The sequence below is a fragment of the Chenopodium album genome, chromosome 15 (genome assembly GCF_948465745.1).
Source record: "Chenopodium album chromosome 15, dcCheAlbu1.1, whole genome shotgun sequence".
In the NCBI taxonomy this organism is placed as follows: Eukaryota; Viridiplantae; Streptophyta; class Magnoliopsida; order Caryophyllales; family Amaranthaceae; genus Chenopodium; species Chenopodium album.
Window position 1 is genome coordinate 3,758,353 of NC_137848.1, and position 23,059 is coordinate 3,781,411.

Consider the following 23,059-nt stretch of genomic DNA (forward strand, 5'->3'; position numbering starts at 1 on the left):
TTTTTTCTCTTCTCATATTCCTCGAATTGGCATCTATTGGTTAATCACTCGAGGATAATCAATTATTAGATGACAACTATATTTTCGTTATTAATTAGTTTATCCAATTCAACATGTATGGCTTACAATAAATTTTTTAATACATGATTAACATATATAAATACTAGCTTTGCAGATTGATATACTTATATAAGTGCATTAACATATGAATATTAATACTGGTATAAGACAATATATAAAAAGTTACAAATATTGGTTAATTATAGTTCGAGTTGATAGCTTTTATCATTTGAATTTTTTTGTTATAAAACAATAATCAAACATGTAATTAGTTTTTTTGTTTAAAAACAAAGTAACCCAATTTAATTGACATATAAACATTGTATTTTCCTCAAATTTGACCTATTGAGAGGCATTTTGTGGTCTAAACAAACTTAATCTATTAATAGGCATATTATGGTCTAAACCAACTTTCTTGAATCCGGGTGGATATCCTTCACATTCACTACTTTACATTTGAAAAAAAAAAAAAAATCTAAAATTGGTTCGAAAACGTGGAATATAAGCCTTGGTACTCTTTCAAGAATCTTAGAGATTGTAGGAGGCTATTATTTGAGTGGTTGAAACTATCTCTTATTACTCTTGACTATTAATGTGACAAAATTTCGAAGTAGATCCAAAATTTGATTGAACTCATTCTTGGGCCTTCATATATAGACCTACTTTGTTATGGTCCTAAATCCTAAACCAACCTTTATAACCCCAAGAAACAGCCTACAAGTTCACTTCACTTTTGGAAAATAAATTCTTGAAATTGGTCTGAAAGCGTGAATTAACCTTTAGTTTTGGGCAAATTTTGACATCTCCCAACGCAGAAAAGAATGAGAAGAGGATGATTCCCATGGATCTCACGAGACTAGGAGGCCATTTGGGTGGCTCGAACTATCTCTAGCAATTCTTGGTTAATCAAGAGTGTAATGCAATTTCGAGGTTTATCAAGAGGTGTGTAATGCCATTTGGCCTGGGTTTATCAAGAGGTGTGTAATGCAATTTCGAGGTTTGAATCATTGTCTGATTTTTCTTTAGCATCTGCCTGTAAGTTTAGATTCCGGCGATTTTCTTCATGTTGGCACGCGGGTGCATAGCAGAGAAGTCTAACAATGATCACATCATCTGGCTGCGCCTTAAAACATAGAGCTCCGGTGACTAGGAAGATTGCAGATTAAACGAGATAATTTAGTCTATGGTGCCCAGATAAATTATTTCTTACGTGAATCTATTATGCATAGAAAAAGTTGTGCAGAAGAAATGCATGATTCAGTAAGTCTAATCATCATGTACACAATATTTCCAAAGCTTCCAACGTTTGCTCACATAAGAGTTTCACTACTACCAGTACATAATTCTAGCAAGCTAAAACCAAATGATGAACATAGAAAATTAGACTACATAGATCTCATTGTGATGCAGCCACTTCACGAGCTGAGGGATCAACTTCACCTTCATTTCCACCCTTGGACTGCTTAAAAGCCTTGGAGATCTCATCAATTGGTATCAATGGAACATAGCTGAATACATCGTACCCTTTCCCTCTTAATTCTGAGATCGTTTTGTTGTATTTTTCAGACCAATGTGCAGCTGTTGGAACTGTCATCTCGGCTACCATGTGCATGGGTGGGAACTTGTCGAGCTTTGACCAGATTTTCACTGATTGATATAGAACCAACTCCTTCGATTCATTGGCAGCATATTGGGCTGCTGCTAGAGGACCGCCAACTTGGGCTTGGTGAACCACCTCTTTGGCTAGTTGGGTTGTTTGATCGATCACAACGTGGACTTGGGTTACCACTTGCTTAGCCAATGGAGGTGCATGCTCATCGAATTTGGCACTAGCTACATCAACCTGTACAAACACAGTTCAATTCCCATAAGTTATATTTCACTACTTTTGATTTTCATAGATCTCTTTATAGTTAAGTTAATCTGGCAAGATTTGTAAATATATAGGTCACAGATCATAATCAATGTTTGCGAATTGATAACAATGAACTTGCAACCGATAAACAAAATAAGCAATAAAAGACAGGACAACAAAACAGAGGATTTCGGTCTACCACTAAAGATTGAATCATAAACATTTCTGAGTCATTTCACTTCCTTGGCTAACAGAGGCTACATAAAATAAGAGAGTAACCCACATTATGACATAACAAATTATCTATTTCGGCTTAATTCTTTTCACCTCAAAGCGATATGATAATAACGGCCAATAAGTTCCGATAAGAAGAATGAAAGTGAAACGAAAGAAGTTTTAGTTTCGAAATTCTTGTTATATTCACACTCCTACATCAAATAGTGTACTTGTTTGACAGTACAATTTGCAATAACCAACTTTGAGCCCCATAAAGTGCTTCTCTGGCAGTAAGCAGTGCAGGAATGAATATATTAAACAGCAAATTATTTACATCACTTGCTTATAGTACTATAAAGATTAAGCTCAAAATTATCACAAATTCTGAAAGATTAAAGATCAATATTTTTACATAGCAAATCAGTAACACTGTTATCTTTACAACTTACAAAGTTACAAGTATGAAATCACCAAATTCATAGTCCAAACTAGCTTATGTGTAGTTATGTTAATGTCTTTGTAATACCTTGGACACACTTGATCATCTTATTAAATACTTCCTTCGTTTTTATTTAGCTGCAACACACCCCCTTCGGCATGTATTTTAAGGAAGATATTAGACTAGAAGAAAAGTATAAGTTGTTACGGTTTAAATTTCATAGCTTAATTCATTCGTTTACGTAGTTTAATCACCTCATCGGAAAAGCGTGATAAAAGTTGTGATAAAAGGTGTGTTGTAAGTATAAAAAAACAGAGGAAGTACATAACACACGAAATATGATTATATTGTTGTACCGTTAAAAGGAGGGATCAAATTGAATTAAGACCTTCAAAGATTAATTAACTACTACTAAAATCCTAATGATAATTTACCATAATCAAATAAACAATCAATTAAATAACAAACAATCAACACAACACAAAAATCGAGTAACCCAAAAAGAAAGCAAATACAACATAAATCAAAATAACTAAACTAAACAAATCAAATCCCGTCTATATTACTGCACTCCTGCATAAATAAAAGGAATCAAAAATAAAAAAAAAGTTATACCTTTTCATCAAGAAAAGCAAGGAGATGATCAGGAACATCCTTGAATTTATTGTATACAGGAGTGACCACAGTAGTAACAGCAACTTCAACAGTACCAACAGCTGATCTCAACGGTCCAGAATTCATCTTAGCATATTCATAAAGATTTGTCAACCACACGATCGTATTGATTGCAGCAGCTCTCACAAAACCCAGATGTTTCAATTCTTGTTGCTTATTTTTCTTCATTTCATCACCCTTTTCCATCTTAATTTTCCCAGAAAAAAGAAATTCAGAGATTGAATTTATTTGATAAAAACTTAAAAACCCAAATCAAATTAATTGAAATATATAGAAGGTGAAAGATTGTACCTTGACAATATCGAAATGACCAGAAGTTTCTTGAAGAAAATGATGTAAGGATGGATTGAGGAATCTTAAGATTGATAGTTTTGGGGGTATTATGATTATTATATCCTTGTATTTGGGAAAGAAAAGGGAAGAAAGATCTATAATATTCCTGTGATCTAATGGTGGAAAATGAATCTTAAGAGGTTGTTGTGTATGGATCCCACAAGAGTTGGAATCTTTTTATATACTCCTATCATCCTATGTTCCTTTCTCCATTTTTTTTTTTAAATACTTGTTATATTATTATTATTTGACTCGCATTGACTTTTACACAATTTATTACTCCCTCCGTGTTTAAATAAGTATTATACTTTGATCAAATACGTATGTCGAGATATAAATTTGACTATTAATTTATTTAATTATATGTTAGTAAAATTGTAGGAAAAGTGATATTATGAAATTATACATTATAACGAATCCAACAATGTATTATACAACAATATTTGTTTTTTTTTTTATATATTAGTAAATTAATCAAGTCAAAACCATTATGTGAATAGTGAAAAAATTCAAAATGTAACACTTATTAAAACACGGAGAGAATACTCCTTTTTGACGGTAATTTATAAATTATAGGTAAGGAAAAACATATTTATATAAGATCTTGTAAGTATTGTCTTAATAAGTACTATCGTAATATATAATTTTTATAATTATTACTATGTTAAAGTTGTTGACCAGATAGTTTTATATTGACAAGCGTGATAAATAGAACAGGTTAAAAAAAAATGAATTATGAAGTGCAAGTGTCAGATAAACAAGTTAAAGGAGGTGTTTCGTAAAGAGTTTGGGCGAAATTAGCTTATAAAACCAATATTACTTAAGTGGCCTTAAATAAGCCAATTTGGAGTATTTGGTGGTGAGCTGATTCGAAGAGCTTATTCCACCTTATAAGCTCCTTAAATAAGCTTTTTTAATAGCAGATTCCATATGTTAAGGTGAAATAACATCTATATTTCTATTTTCTCTAAAACCTTATCTCAACTACTTATCCCCACGATTAGTGTATTGGTCATTTTTCATACTTAAATAGTTTTAAGCAATTAACTAACATCTCTATACAATCGGCTAATACAATCAGTAAAATCAAATCAAATAATACAATCAACTAGTCAAATTCAACTAACATAATCAGTTTCATTTGTTCACCAAACACGATCAAAATAGGATAACATGACCAAACTATTATATCTTCGCTTCAAGCACACTAAAATGGTTACACTTAAGTATTTCTTTTTAGATTAAAGCTTTAAATTTTTAATCGGATACCTTCACTCATACAAAATTTTAGGGACTAAAATATTATAGTACATATTATTCTTTCAACATCAAATAGTAAAATTCAAGACTTTAAGTAAAAGAAAGATTTTATAGTAGTATCAGTAGGTCAATTTAGATTTTTGCGACTTTTAATTCTTTAAAACTAGATCAAATGAACGGTTCTAGAATAATCGAGCTTGTACACTAAGGGCCTATTCTGAATGACCGAACTGAGTTGAAGTGAAGTGAACTGAATTTATTAGAGCGTAATTGAACTGAACTGAACTTAATATTTTATGAGAAAAGGAAATTAAAAATTGAACTAGAGCTAAATTAAATTGAAATTAAACTAAAGAGAACAGACCCTAACTGAGTAATCTTATAATGACCGGTCATAAGTGTGACCAACCATTATATAAAAGTTAGTGTAAAAAAAGAGAAAATGTAAAATAAAAACAAAAGAAATTAAAAATTACTTAAATTACTTCCTATGTGAGGACAATATTGTGATAACTTTTACACCGAATTTGATATGATTGACATATTTACATTGAAAAACAAACAACGAAGGAAATTGTGGGCAGAAATGTGTGGTGGAGAAATTGGAGACTATTGGTTCAGCCATGCCCATGTGGCAAATGTTGAATACAGACATAACTGATGCTCCAAAATATCTTCTCTGATTACCATGCCTTAATTCTAAAATAAAAATAAATAAAAATAAATCTTCTATTCTACTCCCTTCGTGTTTTAATAAGTGTTATAATTTGACCGGTATATAGTTTTAGACAATTTAATTGACTTAAATAAAATGGAAAATGATAAATATAGCCCTAAGAGCTATGTATAAGAAGCTGAAAAAAGAAATATTAAGGATAAATTAACATTTACTCCACCGATATGCGCGTGATTTTGGTTATGAATTCCCAATTTAATTCCATTTTAGAAAATATATCTAATGCTTATATACACATATCATTACCCAAATAAAATACTTCCTCCGTTTCTTTATAGTTGCAACACACACTTTATCACGGGATTTAAGAAAAGTGGATCTCAAATAATATAATACACTTAAAATGAGGTTAATGGGTTGTTAGGAGTATAATCAAGTAGGTCATGTGCTTTAAATAAAGGTAATACTACAATTTTCACCATAATAACCTATGTGTTGTAACTATTGCGATATTTCTATTTTAGGAAAGTGTTGTAATTATAATAAAACGGAGGAAGTATAAGGTAAGTGGGATAGTTGGAGTATTAAAAAATTATAAAAGAAAGATAATGGGATTAATAGTTTATTGAAAAGTAATGAATGTGAGAGGAAAAATATAATAAAAAAGATAGTAGTAGATTTAGGTAAGCACCATAAGAAGAGAGATATAATATTTAAATGTAGTTTTTTGCCAAAAAATAAAATATAACACTTATTAAAACACGACCGAATTTGGTAACTGTAACACTTATTAAAACACAGAGGGAGTAATAATATTACAACTTGACTTTTACACTATTCATCACGTTTGTTTGACCAAATATTATAATTTATTTCCTATGATTTATACACAAAGTGAGATATAGTCATATAAATTCTTGTTAAATTCATCTCGTAAAATAAACTTAGAGATTCGTAATTTCATCCTTGTTGCAATATATATAGAACAGAAAAAGTAAATAATAATAAAAAAAAAAAAAAAAATACCATGCCTTAATTCATTTATTTACTTCGTAGTTATATTTAACGGTTTTATTACTCTACCTCAGGAGTCAGGCCATAGTCCGGCTGGGTCAAGGCTCTTCCAAGCCCACTCCAGCAGTTCGGTCTCGATTGCCAATCCCATGGGCAGTAAAGCCCATAGCACAGATAAAATGATAAAATATCAAATAAATTTGACATTGTAGCTCTTTATTGATTCCAATATCTCATAATACTAGTACAACCGTACAAGAAACAAGATTTTATTAACTGATCAGAACAAGGTATAAGGACCACAATTCATGTTGACACAATGCATAATAGTGAAGTTTTAATGGTCGCCTATATCATCTGGTTACGCCCGAAAACAAAGAGCTCAGATGAATTGAAATTACAAATGTTTAACATGAGATTACAATGTTGTGTGCCCGGTAAAGGCAGTAAGTTTTTTCATCAGCTACTTGATTACAATTGACACACTTTGACACAAGAAAATTTACTCAAAAGAAGAGAATACTGCTCTTACAGCTAAAGCCGAACATCCAAGGAAAGACAGGCTTACCTTTCGAATGGATCCCCTCTATTTGAGTTTGAAGATGGATAAACAGCTGCAGCTACTTTATGTCTCAGATTGAATTTTTGGGCAATCAATGGCCGAACATCTTCCACCCCAGCCAAGCTCTCAAGAAATGGAATTAAGTGCAGTAGTTCTTGATCTGAACGGTCATCAAACCAACTCTCAATGGGAATTCCGTTGTCCACTTGAAACCCAAATGCCTACATCAGACAAACTTGCCTTAAATTTTCTGACAATCTATCTAATACAATGATAGCTTGAACACAATGCTAAGTAAAAACATTACCTGTCTTATCCCCATGATTGACAACCTAATCGTGGGGATAAGTAGCTGAGACAAGGTTGTAGATTATTTGGGAGCAAATATACAATACAACGACAATATTGACAACAGGAAAATGGTATAGCTGTAGGCTGTAGCCTATGAATGAAACTCATCTTACTAGATGAGTTAGATCAGAAGAAAATAAACAGGGTGGTTTAGAACAAATACCTGCGGGGAATTGTCGATTATAATAACACGTGACAAATCACGACCAAGAACAGATAAATCTTTCAAGTAGTTTCCCTCCACATAAACACATGATTCACGAAATACACGATGACGAAACACCCTCCTCTTTGGATCCAACACATTGAGAAGCTGTTCAGCATAAATACTTTGGCTGGCGGTAAAAATAATTATCTCAAAAAGACCGGCAACCCTTTCCATAAAATCTTGAAGGTAGGGACGACAACGGACATATACAGTATGGTCCCTCTCATTGAAGTTGACAGTAAATGTGAAGTCTGCATCACCACAAGGTTCAAGACTGGAATGGACTAATGTCTCTGCCACGAAAAAAGAGATTTGCTTTCAGTTAGAGAACACGTATTGATGAGAATCTTTGGCGCACTGTATTTATCATACAAGCTATGTTGTTCGGGCTCTATACTTCGCCTCAAGCACATTCGGGGTATGGACACTACAGATTTTTTTTCCATAGAGTAATCAGGTCTAAGAATTGACGCATACCCATGAATGATGAGTTCCCGAGTCCGAATAACATAGCAAATAAGTCAAGGAACCACATAATGCAATATACAGTATATGGACTTTCTCCAGCACAGTTATCCTTACTAACCATCAAGGTCCAAGACGAGAGTATTTGGGGGGCATCTACGGGTTTGTTTAGGTAGCAGCATCTGGCGAAATGTTGGAACAACTGTTGACAATTCGGGTAAATTTTTTATAAAGAAATACGGATCAAAATCATCGAATTCCTCATAATATTCCTCATCCTCCTCCACAGATGCATCTACCATCACAGAATCTTGTCCATACTCGTCCAAGCATTCCAGTTTTGAATTCTTCATAGCAAGGTAAATCGCTGAGACTTCTGAAGACATGCAGGCTTCTTTTGTGTCTGGATGATGAAAGATTGGAAAAGCATATGTTCACAATAACTTATAATTATAACACCAAAGAATTCTACTCCAAGTCAAGCAAATACAGCAGATGAAAGATAGCATTTTTGGATATATCTAGGACTCACCTGTTTCCGAAATATCCTTTCCAGCACTTTTTGATAAGTGAAATGATGGTGAAAAGATAATACCTGAGTCACAATGAGCACTCTCCTCATTCCTTTCCTACAAAAATATTGAGCAGATACAGAATCAATGTCAATTAAATTAAAATACCAAGATAACAATGTAGAATCCCAGTGACAATCTTCTAGAAATAAGCAGTTCTTTTAAAAATCCTAATTAAGTAAACATTTTCATTTCTCCTTCTACCAATACAAGCAAACTTTTTCATTACTCTCTTTTTACACCCCTTTCTGATTCAATACCTTTGTCAGTGTTTTCTTCACATGCAAGAAGTCTCTGGTGACAATAGTTAGATCACTATGTCTGTTGAACAAGATCTTGCACTATTTCATTTTTATGACTTGCTATACAGTCAACTCCACTTTCTTCACAAGATACTTCATATTAAACTCAAATAATACTTGATCTAGCATGCATCCAAGAGGGTGTAGCTACAAGAGATGTCAGTACTTAACTTTTCGTTTCTTTGATCTAATAAGATACTTACAATTAGTTTCGATAATTTACTTTATTTAAAGCTTAAACTCTCATGGAATATTCTATTTAACGAATATTATTTATTTAATTGCTTGGTTTGACAGACTTTCTCTACGGTTATGTAATGGTTTTGTTAACAAAGAAATTCTGATAAGAATTATGGTATAGAATGTGATTTTACGTAACTTTGGGAAAAACATATTCTTTCACCTATTCATTCTACAAAATACTACTAGAATATGCTCCTCTTTGCCGCATTTTCATATATAACGATTTGGACTCAAGCCGCTAAATTTATGTATCTACAGAAGGAAAACACCTCACCCTTCAATAAAACACCAAATGTTTTGACAATTGAGGGTAGCGTCTTGGCTTTCCTTTGGGCCAAGGCAACGCGTCAATACCAAGAGACATGAGACAAAGAGTAGACCAAAAGCATATATAAGATGGTTTCGAGCACCAAAGAAGCCTCCTATATTCCAAGAATCACCTTGATGCATTATTTTGCTTGGAGTAAATATTGGTATCCGGAGGCCGAATTTCGCTTGGAGTAATTGAACAATTTTTGGAGATTTTGAGAATCGGAGATGAAAAACGCACAGAATGATAAGAGGTGCATCCTAGGGTCATATAATGTTATTTGGAACCACATATGACTATTAGTTGGTCACATAAAGGTTTGTGGTAGCCTTAAGTTAACAAATAGAGGTATATAAATTAATGGCTAATTAATAGTTTAGAGGCAAAATAGATGGCTCCAAACTTCCAACCACCTAAATGGCCTCCTAAAGTGTCATGGGGTCCATGAGAAGTACCACAAACATTTTCCTTGCCGGATCCGGAAAATTTGAAAATTGCTCAAAATAGAAGGCAATCAACGCTTTTGGACTAAGTTCGGGAAACTATCCTAAAATCGAAGTGAAAGTATGTGGTATCCTCGAGGTCATACAAGTTAATTTGGAACCATAATTGAGTTTGGGTCAACCATGAGGTTATATCAGAATATGTTGCATTAGTAGTTAAAAGTTACAAGAAATGGTTTTAATCACCAATTACCAAATTCATTACTTAACAAATTACCATACTACTATGTAACTATGTTATTGATTCTATATCATACTATATCATATTGGTTGTCTTTAGTCAATTGTTTACAATTATTCAACCATAATGGAATGAATGAAGCTTTTTCAACAAAAAAATTATATGGAATATCATCTCATGTTCGGCTACAATAGTCATTATTAAAGAAAAATCACCACTTTATTTTTTCCCTTTTTTTGTGTATTTTTCCTTAATTTTTCATATTTTCCCTTTTTCTCTAATAAAAATACATCCTCCGTTTTTTTTTTTTTTTTTAAATTGCACCATTTGGATTGGGCACAGGATTTAAAATAAAGTACAGTATTAAAGATAGAGTATGTCAAAAGTGCCTATGTGAAAAAATACAAATGAGAGATAGATTAGGTGGGGTAATAATGGTTGTTATCACATGTGACCAAGGGTAGGTAGGGAATTTTGTGTGTGAACACAACCAAAAAGTAATAAAAGCATACTATATGGGAAAATGATGCAATTAATATGCAACTTCCCAAAAAGGAAAATGGTGCAATTAAAAAAAATGAAGTACATACAAGTTTTATATTTGGAAAACAAAAATAAAATAGTACAATATTTTTAAGTGAATACCATATCTTATGTAAACAAATTATGCAAGTAACATATCATATGTAAACAAAACTCCTCACTCGTCCCCAACACAAACAACTTTTCCTTCCCACAATACCTTATTCCCGGGTGAAAACAATGCCCAAACCTCAAAAAAGTGCAATTGGCCCCCTAGGAGCTCCTAAAACTAAAATACCCATTCTCATAATTTTCCCAAGCTCAATCCTCTTTTAGAGATTTTTCCTTAAAAATCAAATACCCATTCTCATTATTTTCCCAAGCTCAATCCTTTTTTTGGGATTTTTCACCACCTTCCCTATTTTCACCTTTTTTTAACCCTACGTTCCTAATATTCGACTTTATAAAAAAAATCCTGGGAAAAATAACAAGTTTAGTACTCATGTTGGATTCCACCAAAAAAAGGTTGTTATCACATTTTCACAAATTTTGAGCCATTAATATGTTATTGTAAATTGGCTGTTCATTGGGTATACAAGCTAAATCCAAATTAAAGCTCTATAGGGAAAGATGGGCAACTCAGAAGCCTTCTCTAGGAGAGAAGGTGGTGTGCTTAACCAATTAGTATGCACATAATATTCTCACAGGAGCGCTTCATGGGATTTTTGACAGTTTTGTAGCTTCGAGGCCGGACAAGAGGACCTGGCCATCTCATGTAACCTAGAATGACACGGACCTGACCTTGAACCTATAGCAATTTTGGTGGTTAAATACTCAAGTTGTTGTAAACTGCTAATTTTGGTACAAAAAGGTATTCACCAAACAAGAACATCACCATTATGGTCTGCTAACCTGACACAGCAATCGTCTGCTTTCACATGTTACAACAAATACTACACCCTTCTATCTTAGTAAAAATCTGAAGTAAATATTATTCATATCCTTAGCCTTACAGTTAATCTGTTATTTTCCATTGATTATTCCAGTGCCTTACCTTAGACTTGGAGGAGATTTCAATAATGCCAAATCTTCCCAGGATAAAAAGGAAAACGTATGCTTAAGATACCCCTAATTTTTACTGGAGCATGCGCGCACACACACTATGACACTATAAACATAGAGATAACACTTAAAAGAGATAGATAATTGCAAAATGCATAGGCATATTATTAAGAGAATCCACCCTTGTAAACCACCATGGCCGAAAGAAAGAGAGAGAGGGGGTGGGGGGGGGGGGGGGATGTGCAACAAATATGAACATATTAGAAGCAGCAAAAATAATTACCTTGAGGTCTGTAGAACCATTACTAACTACATCTGAAACCAAAGATACATTGCAGGCATCATCTTGCATTAAGTTGTATGTCGAGGTCAAGCTTACAGTAGCGGAATCTACATTTTCTTTAGCTACAGACCTACCTGAAGTAAAAAAAAGCCAGATGATAATATATATGAGCTCAATACACGGGTAATAGTGTGATATCACTGTCCTGATCAGAACATAGCCACAAGGCACAGACTTTGACTAGTCATCACAATAAAATCAATGATAATATTTTAGCCAAATTAAGGATCGAGTAGAATGTGTTCGCTGACATTATTAATAGCAATCAATCTTTCAAGTTCTAACTTTAAAATCCACAAGCAGGATGCAGCTACACAATAGTATCTAACTCAAAATTCGTTGCCCTTGACCTAAATTACTAGTGTCAAGGATTTTTCAAAAGCCTTAAATGGAAATACTCGAATATGAGTCTTCAACTACAGCAGTTAAGCATGGAACAACCTCAGACTAGTCTGTTGGACACCTCCAGAGTGCACAGCCCCTCTATGCATCCAATTAACATCAACTAAATGTTCATACCATATAAATCACATACTTAAGTTAAACACCAAAATAACCTAACGCTTTTGACCTTAAACATTATTTGCTAATACATGTGCACTCCCTCTATGCATCCACTTAACATCAATTAAATGTTCATACCATATAAATCACATACTTAAGTTAACCAACACCAAAATAACCTAAAGCTTTTGACCTTAAATATTATTTGCTAATACATAATTATCCTATTAAGCCCATGGTTGTCTTGGTTCAATATCAGATGACTCACAACATAGTCAAACCTCAATGCATAATCACAATTGTTTGGTTCCTATGGGAAAGAATCTGTTAATGTAGTCAAACATGATGCATAATCGTAGTTATGTCTCACCAACAAGATTGTCAAGCAGTTGTTACTTCTCCTCCACCCTTCTTTAGTAAAATTTTGTGTTTCTATACATTGGAGGCAATCACATTGCAACGTGATTATAATAAGCAATCACTAAAACAATTAATAGAAAAATCCATCAGTCCATGAGTTGTATTGTTGTAAGTTGACTTGTGACAACATCTGCTTATTTATTATCAATAAAGTCACCAAATAATACAAGTATTTGGATCCAACCAACCACCGTTTAGACTCTTATGTCTGTTTCAAAGACAAAATCCTGCTACTACACTATTGATTCAGAATATAGTAAGTGGACAGCAAAAGAGATAAAGAGAAGGTGAATATGACAGAAATGGAAAGAATAGAAAGAGCATATTTTCATCATCACATATTAATACTTCCCTTCCAACCTAAGCTTTTTGCATTTATTTATTTCCTTCCAAATACATCTTTCAGATCCTTTCATTTCATTCGTTACTATTAGATTTCCTTTCCTATTAGAGAGGAGGAACAAATAATATCACACATTATTCATATTTAGCACCAAAAAAACCTATCAGCCATATTGCACCTAATGGACTTTCACTTAAATGAGGAAAAGGAATAGTGAGTTCACAAAAATGCAGAGTTGCAAAGGTGATAAATCATGTGTTGCTTGAAAGGTTCAAATGTCTTTTCATATGAATACATTCAAATATAATCTTGTGTTGCTTGCGGATTCTGAAGTTTCCAGGTAAACATCAACAACAGCAGATCTGGCGGTTTAAAGCTCACCTTTTCATACAAGATTGGCACAATTCATCTTCAAGTGATTGACTAGGTCTTTAATTTTTTATTTTTTTTAAAAAAAAATCAAGACCTCAATTTTGGATATCCCCCAAAGTGAATCAACACAAACCCAAATAAGGAGTCCTGGAAATCTTCACATTCTATTAGGGGCGAATTTCAGTGCATAGCCTTAAGAAAGGACAGGCGAAAGTAACACAAACTAAAAACACATATTGTCAAAACATAATGATTAAGATTTAATACAAACGACTTGAAAAAAAAAATTGACACAGTGCAATCCCCATTGAAACATGGACAAATACTTCAATATAAGTCATCATAAAAACCAGCAGGATTCTGTGAAAATCACAGCTTAAAATCTAAAAGCTACTTATCAAGGTTGAGACATTTACAGAATACAAAGCATGAAGTTAGATAGATGAGTTTGATATGCAAGGCTTGTATTAGATCAATGAGATTGATATCAACAGATTGCTATTCCATATGCCACATATCATGCACCATGTCAATCAATGTGTATTATATTGCATTTAATACAGATTATAAATTTTGGGAAACAGCAGCAGAAATATGCAAATAGAGCAGTGGCAACAACATCGTATTTTTAGCAATAAATGGGATTTTTCTTACCATAGTTTGATTTTCTAGCAGATGACGTAATAAAATCTGCACCTTTCTTTGCAACAACTTGAACATTTTCAGATACCTTCTTCTGAGATCTCAGTGTTCTTGTGTTGTTAGGCTCTCGAGCCGAACTTTTAGAAGAAACTCTCTTCTTGGTCTGCATTGCCAAAGTTAAAATGCTTTGGACTTTATTATTTACCACACTTCAGTCAGAAACCAAATTCGGATGTTTAGCTGCAAAACCAAATATCTCCTTTGAGATTATGGATCACGGCGAAGAAAAATATAGATAATCTATAGATAGCCTAACAAAACATTGCTACAATAAACTGCTTGACGATGCACTGCAAGTTTATGTACAAGACCTTAGATTATATCCCACTTGACTTCAGATACACTTGTAAGTTGTAACATACAAACTTAAATGTAGTCTAGTCAATCTAAAACACAGGCAATCAAACTGCTAATGATATTCCTTGTAACAGTTATAAGTGTGAAAACTCAAATTCTGCAATGAAAATTAAATATCAAGACTCAAGAGTCTCCTACCAAAGAACTTGCCAATTTAATAGATACAAAAATCAACAATAAATATGGTAGGAAAAAAAATACTCATAAAGTATAATCACACCTATATATCAAAATACCCCAAAGAAATATACAAGAAATACTGCTACTTGCATCAATTACACGATTCAGATCCTCGAAAGGCGAAAAAGCTACTGAGTTACATTCTTCTCCCTATCTACTACGAGTAACAATCAATCAATTCAATCGCATGCCAGAACCAACTACAATGAGCTTAATTTTCTTCTATTCTTAGCAGATTACATAGTAACACCACAAATTGAGAGCTCAAAACAAGTAAATAGTACCGAAAAAAAAAATGCATCCTATTCCAATTCCAGTTGTAATAGTTCAAATCATAGATATACATCTCACAACCCAAAATATCCAAGAAAATATTCATCTTAATTACAAAATCATTAATCTCATACCCAATATAATTATATGACTTCCCAGTATAAATTACAAATTCAGCTTCCTAAACAGAAATGGGAACAAATCTTTAAATGTTTCAAATCACGCAAATTACTGAAAAATGCACCAATAATTAATTACTCCATAAATCTCAAAGCAAACTACTCTAAAACTTTACCAGATTTCCCACAAATAATATCAACCCCCAAAATAAAATTAAAAATAAAAATCCCCCAAATTACTGAAAAACACTTCAAATGTACCCCAATATAAACCCTAAAAATTTCAAACCCCAGATAAAAACCCAAGATTTAAACTTGAAATGTGAGCTAAAATGAGCTAATCAACAGTACCTGAACTCGATTTCAGCTTCTTTAATAAACCCAGAACAAAAAATTAATTTAAGAGAGAGAAAAACAAAAACCCAATATTTATATTCAGTAATTTAAAGGAAGTAGAAGAACTGAAAATAGTTTTAATTAATTTAAACTTTTTTGAGTTTTTTTTTTTTTGAAGATTTGAAAGTTTTTTCGTTTTCCCTCCAAAGAAGAAAGAGAAAGTGAAAGAGGGAAAAATGAAAAATGAAAATGAAAATCGGAAAATGAAAATTCAAAATAAAAATTTCAGAAAAAAAAATGTAATGGCGTATTTCCTCTGAATTTCAGAGGAGAGAGAAAATAAAAATTATATGGCCGCCTGTTGAAGACAAGAAGTATAAATTAAATTAATTTTTATATTTTTTGCCTTTTTAATGTAATTAGTATTAAACCACGCGCAGTAAAAAGAGTATATACATGCGCTATCTAAGATTTTGACACGTGTTTGTTTTGTTGAATTGACCAGTAATAGAGGGCTGTGATTTGACGGAAGGATTTTAGCACGTATGATGAAGGATTGATGAGTATACAATACGCATACGTTTATTGTGTATTAAATAAATAAATACTCCGTATAAAAAAGTGAGGTTTTTTAGTTTTAGTATTGGTTAAATATTTGCAAGTTGGTCCTTGTGATTTTTGCTTATTGTTTTAAAGACCTTTGTATTAGTCATGCTAAATAAGATGGATCATTTTATCTAATGGCTAGTTGTATCATGAGAATGTGGTTTTTTTTATTTGAATTGGGATAACTGTCTATATTATCATATGTTTAAGGTGAGTGTAAAGATGGGCAACAAGTTGTGCCGTGCCGTCGCGGGCCGTGTCTGGCTGTGCCGTGGTAGTGGGCGTGCCGTGTCGGCTCCACGGCGAGCCGTGTCTTGCCTAAATTTGGCACACCCCAGCCCACGGCACGGCACGGCCCACGTGCTTGGCGGGCCATGACGTGCGGGGCCGCGGGCCAGACCGTGCCATTTATATATATATATATATATATATATATATATATATATATATATATATATATATATAATGTTATTAATTTATGTTTATGTTAATGTTAATATATTTTGTTTTGAACAACTTTATTTTAATTAAGGTTATATAAATTATTTATCTAATTATGTTTAAGTTTATATAAATAATTCTATTAATTTAGCAAAAAAACAACAATACATATAATAAAAAAAAAAAATTACGAGTGTCGTGCCCGGCTGAGCCCTCGTGCCACATGCCGTGCCGGCCACCGTGCCACCCGCTGTGCCTCGTGCCGTGCTCGTGCCGATTCCCAAATTTTTGTTCATGGCACGGCCCACAGGTGGGTCGCCGTGTCGTGTCGTGTCGTGCCGGCGGCCGTGCCGGAATCGTGCCGGCACGGCCCGTGCCAATCTTTAGTGAGATGTGACTAGTAAGGGTGGCAATTCGGGTCAGTGGGTCGGGTTCAGGTCAGATTTCGGGTCGATTTCGAGTTATGCTTAGAAACTATCAAAAATAGTGCAAAACTTAATATTATTATGAAATATGAAATTTGGGTCAAATCGGGTCGAATTCAGGTTGTTCGGATTCGGGTCGGGTCGGATTCGGGTTTCTCTCATTAACTTCGGATCGGATTATCGGGTCGGGTCAGGAATTGCCAGTCATAAATGTGAGTTTAAGTGATAGAATTCCAATACATTTTAATACAGAGTATGTAGGATTAATGTTTAGCTTTCATTTATAGATATGATGATACAGTCTTTAAGTCTCTACCTTTTTAAAATTTTTATCTTAAAATTACTAGTTCCTTTTTTTTTTTTAGTTGACACCGCTTAACTTTTATACTATTCACAAATTACATTTTGACTTACTTTTGTGATTTATAGATACAATAAAACATAGGATCTGTTCTCATTGACTGAAATGAGCTGAACTGAACTGAACTTATTAGAGCTGAACTAAACCGAATTAAAATGAATATTTTATAAGAGAAGGAAATTAGGAGCTGAAGTAAAACGAACTGATAATAATTGTATGAGAATGGGCCCATAGTCATATGAGATTTTGTTTGAATTGTCCTGATATATATATTTTATTAATATCCAATTTTTATAGTTATGTTGATAATGAAAGATATTAGTCGTTAAAAACATGCATTGGCAAGCGTGACAATAGAAAGATGTCAACTAAAAAAAACAGAGGAAGTATATTACAAAGGAAAAGTGTTACTACTTTGAAACATTCATGACATGGAAGGGTAAGCCATTTGAATTTACTAAAACTACGTGACGAAATCAAACATGTGAAAACAGATATCGTTGAAAATTTCAATGTTTTGTAACAAATAGTTGAAAATGTTCAACATGGTTCATACGAGTCTATTTAGTAATTTAGAACATTAAATCATATTTACTTCCAAGTTTTTTATAGTATATGGTCACTTGTTGATATTCCACTTGCATTCCTTTGCGTTAATTACAACTATCACTAGTTTTAGATGGACTGTTAGAGAGAATGTAACATATAGGTCACACGGAAGAAAAGAAAAAGGTAGGACGATATGATGAATGTGGTTATTGTAATACAAGTATTAATTAAGAAAAATGAGTGTTGTAAGCGAGATTTATATAAGAAATAGTATGTTGTAGGTGGAATAAAGAAAGGTAAAGTTATTAAAAAAAAACATTTACCGAGAATGGAGTCAATGACAGGATAAGAAATACGATCAATTTGTAAGAAACGAAAGTAATATCTTGCGGTAGTTGAATAAGGATCTAAATATTAAGAGGTAATGAAAGTTTAATTTGGGTTGCAATTAATAGAATTTATAAGGGTATGAAGTGCAAATTTCCAAGAAGTTAAATTTCAGTTAAACTTAAACCTTTAAAAAATGAGACAAACCCTTTGTTAAGAGAATCTTTTGGCATTAAGACAAATTTGGGTGACATGCCAACCTGGCAAATTGAAATGCAAGTGTACGGGCCATTGAACACAAAAGTGTACTATGGCTTTCAAAGCCCAGATTATTTTTTCATGGGCTTTATATTTGACCCACCAATTTTCAAAACTTGAAAACAGAATATATTACTATAGCCCACATCGGTATTTTTATCATTACAAATTAATTTTAACGGAACTGAACTAAACTGAAATTCTGAATTCAATAGTACGAAATAATATTATTTGAATGATGTACGAGAGTATGTCTTTTGTTGACCAATTAGGGAACTTCAAATGAGTAAACAAGTAAAAAATATTGATCATTTGAATATACCTTTAGTATCGCGGCACATTATCATATGCAACATTGTAACTAGGGTTTTTTTTAACCGTAAGCACGCATTGGAGAAGAAAAGCCGCAAACAAACTACATTTGTTTCATATTACATACAACAAAGGAATATTTTATGTCTCACATATAATACCACTTCTGGGTTACCTAAAAATTGGGTCAGCCGATTTGAAAATTTGCAACCAAGCAAAGTAGAATATACCCTGGCCTTGATCATTTAGGTCCACCTAAATTTTAAGTTAATTTCAAATAAGACAAGCGCGTACAAATTCATCGAGATAATTTATACACAGTATTAAGTTTGAATAGTTCAAACAAAAGCATTTTTTTCACAGAAAATCTTGTGTGGACCTGGTCCACAATAATATTATTGTGGACCTAAGGTTTATATACACGTAACTGACATTATATTCAACATAGTGAACCCTAATTTTAATATAGTAACCTTATTTTTAACATAGTAACCTTTTTTAAAACTTGTGTGACTTTTAATGTTATTATGAACATAAAGTACGACATTATGTTGAATAGTAACCTAATTTTAATATAGTGATCTTTATTATTCATATTGACCATTATTTTCATTAAAAAAATTAACCTCTTATTGCTTTTATAATGCCACACTAATTTTTATTTCAACATAATAGCCTTTAATATAATGACCTTTTTATTTATTAATAAAACAATTATATTGTCTCTAATATTGGTGGTCCACAATAAATTAGTGTGAACCAGGTCTATTTAAGAATTTGTAACAAATTATAATTGGAAATTAAGAACAAAATTCTTAACTAGTCTTTTATAGGGAGTACTCCCTCCGTTTCAATATGATAGTCTCATATGGAATCAATCACATAAAATAAGAAAAGGAAAATATTTGGAATCTGACATTAAAGTAAAAAACAATTCATGAATAGTAATAATCTATATTTATTAATTTTTGCCCTGGTTATTCGAATATAGTTGGCTATACTGTAAATATCCTTGAACCGCCTGAGTATGATCCGCACTTGAGGATGGCACAGGCCAGCCGGACAGTGTAGATGTTGGTAGAAGGTAGCATTATTATTGGTTGTGCCGATGTCCTTTTTAAGGTGAAAGACGGCGGTTCCGATGGTCTCTTTGAGTTGATACCTCGCCGTAGAATAGATTTCTACGGTGAGCTTAAACTCTGGGTCGGGTTGGCAGTAGAAAAGATTATGAAGTAGTTCCCACTTCGATTTTTATTATTGAGGAAACTCCCATTTTCCTTGTTGCCAAGAAGTGTAATGCAATTATTAATCCACTTCCCCTCAATCCGGCCTCTAACGTAGGTTGCTTTCCCATTGATATGACTCAGCTTCTCGGCTCGCGGTTTCATCTTCAACTCCAAAATCCACAACGTCCCTTCTTTCTCTGTCTTGCTTGATGAACCCATCAATAATTTTTTTTTTTTTTTTCCTTCGTTAATTTCTCAACTCTGATATTAGAAACTACTCCGTATTTCTGAATGAGAGATAAGCAACACCTAATGTTGTGTATTTATAGATGAAGGCCTAGCCGCCTTATCTATTACTCATACTCATTAGGAAACCTATTAAGTAGTTTTTTTTAAACAAGGAAACCTATTAATTATCCATATCTTTCTCAATTGAGTTTTTTTTTTTTTTTTTTTTTTTTTTTTCTTTCCTTAAATAAAGCAAATAATTGAGTTTCCTAAAAAAAAAAAAAAAAGCAAATAATTGAGTTTAAATAATCGCAACTAATTTGATCCCAATTCTTTTGACTGACTACATAAGTTTATGGATGAATTAGTTGTATCATGTAAATCCATAAGTTAAAATTATAAATTATTAACCCATAAGTTAGGGCCTGTTCAAATCCATAAGTTAAAATTATAAATTACTAACCCATAAGTTAGGGCATGTTCACATTTACTGAATTGAGCTGAACTGAACTGATTGGAGCTGAATTGAACTGAACTGAGCTGAAATGAATATTTTATGAGAGAGGGAAATTAGGGAACTGAACTGATTGAAGCTGAGGTGAACTGAACTGAAATTAAGTAAATGTGAACAGGCCCTTAGTAAGTAAAATTTTTCCAAAAAAAGAAGTAAGTAAGTAAAATAGGAAGAAAATAAGTAAAAATGTTGAATAAAACACCTTTTAAATTCTTTTCAATCACTAAGTTTTATCGGCCAGCCGCAATTTTTTTTCTATCTCCTCTCGGCCTCTCCTCCATTTTCTTTTTCTTTTTCTAACTTTCTCTCTCTAAACATCAATGGCAGCACCGACGTCGTCTTCGTCAGATCTCCTCGAAGCTCCAACCCAAATCTCCTCGTTTTCGTCGTCGTCGTGTTCGTCGTCTTCTCTCTAACCATCAGTGGTTCGTTGGTGGTGGTTTTTGGTGGTTTCGTGGGTTGGTTTGGTGGTTTTGGGTTCTAGATCTAGGATCGTGGGTGGGTTTGGTGGTGGTTTTGTTTTTGGGTAGAAGTGGTTCAGTGGGGAGTGGTGGTTTCGTGAGTGGGTAGTGGTAGTTTCGTGAGTTGATAGTGGTGGTTTCGTGGTTACTAGGTCAAATAGGGGTTTCGTGGTGGTTTCATGGATGGATAGTGGTGGTTTAGTGGTTCTTTCGTTGGTGGCTGGTGGTGTGGTGTTTGGTGGCTACTTTAGCGGTGGAATTATTGGTGGTTAGGTCTGGGGATACTATGTTCGGTTAGGGGTTACTAGGTTTAGGTTGGTAGTGGTTCGTTGGTGGTGGTTCTGGGTGGGTGGTAGTTTCCGTGGGTGGTGGGTCAGGGGTTTCTAGATCCGATCAAAGATTACTAGGTCGGGGGTTACTTAAGTGGGGTTACTTAAGGGCTTACTAGATGAGTTACATGAGGGGTTACAGGGTTATTTGGGGGGTTACTTAAGTGAGGTTATTAGAAGGGTTACTAGTGGGGCTACTGATGTGGCACCCTGCTGCACTAGAAACGCACTGCTTTTTAATACTTTTGAAGGAATTCACACCATGTATCGAGATTTTTGTTTTTGGAATCCTTAAAATAATAAAATATGCCTAGATATGATATTGTAGAATTTTTTTGGGACAAGGCGAGCTTTCACATTCTACTTTCGAGCATTTGGATGTAAATACATAAAATAGAGTCCGTCTTGTGTGTGGTTGGCCACACCATGTGACTACTTATAAAAGGATAAAGTAACCTCTATAACATTGATCAAATAACCCCTGTAACATTGACCGAGTAACTTCTATAACACTAACGAAGTAACCCCATTAAGGGCCTGTTCACATTTATTGAATTGAGCTGAGCTGAAGTGAACTAAACTGATTGGAGCTGAACTGAACTGATTGGAGCTGAACTGAGCTGAAATGAATATTTTACGAGAGAGGAAAATTAAGAGCTGAACTGAACTGAACTGATTGGAGCTGAACTGAATTGAATTGAAATTAAGTAAATGTGAACAGGCCCTAACACTGATCACGTAACCTCTATTACACTCATGAAATAACCCATATATTGGATGGCCACATTTTGTGGCCAGCTACATATACAAGTAAGATTTTGTGTAAACATGATGGTTGAATTTTTTGCACAAAAGATTTTAATTGAAAATTGAAGTAAACACCTACTTGTAATATATATATATATATATATATATATATAGATTGTTTTTGATAGATGTATAGTCTTTTTTTTTTTTAATTTTTTTAATTTTTAAGAACGTGGTACGTTTTGGGTTTTTTTGTTTTTGTTTTTGTTTTTTTTTTTAAATGGCTAGATGTACATTTGTTATACTTTTTTTAACTGATTACATAGAACGTAGTACATACTATTATGTCTATTAGCTTTTATTTTTAAATAAAAATATATGTACAGTAAACAAATTTAAACAAATTTAATTTGTGGGCAGTTGTTTTTTTTAATGATAATATCTTTTAATTTATTGTAGGTAAGGTCTGTTCATTTCAGCTTATTTTCAGTTCAGTTCAGTTCACTTCAGCTCCTAA

At 33.2% G+C, this 23,059-nt stretch overlaps 1 protein-coding gene across 1 annotated transcript; it reads right to left on the reverse strand.

The window, feature by feature from the left end:
- Positions 1-1,295: 1,295 nt before the first annotated feature.
- Positions 1,296-15,959, reverse strand: LOC145580630 (uncharacterized). The gene is made up of 11 exons (XM_081637764.1): positions 15,774-15,959; positions 14,446-14,673; positions 12,093-12,226; positions 8,647-8,743; positions 8,236-8,517; positions 7,605-7,942; positions 7,097-7,311; positions 5,388-5,530; positions 3,537-3,751; positions 3,186-3,431; positions 1,296-1,903 (listed from the first exon to the last, which is right to left on the reverse strand). The coding sequence occupies exons 2-11, from the start codon at positions 14,600-14,602 to the stop codon at positions 1,457-1,459; spliced, it is 2,274 nt and encodes a 757-aa protein (XP_081493890.1). The 5' UTR covers positions 14,603-14,673; positions 15,774-15,959; the 3' UTR covers positions 1,296-1,456.
- Positions 15,960-23,059: the final 7,100 nt, after the last annotated feature.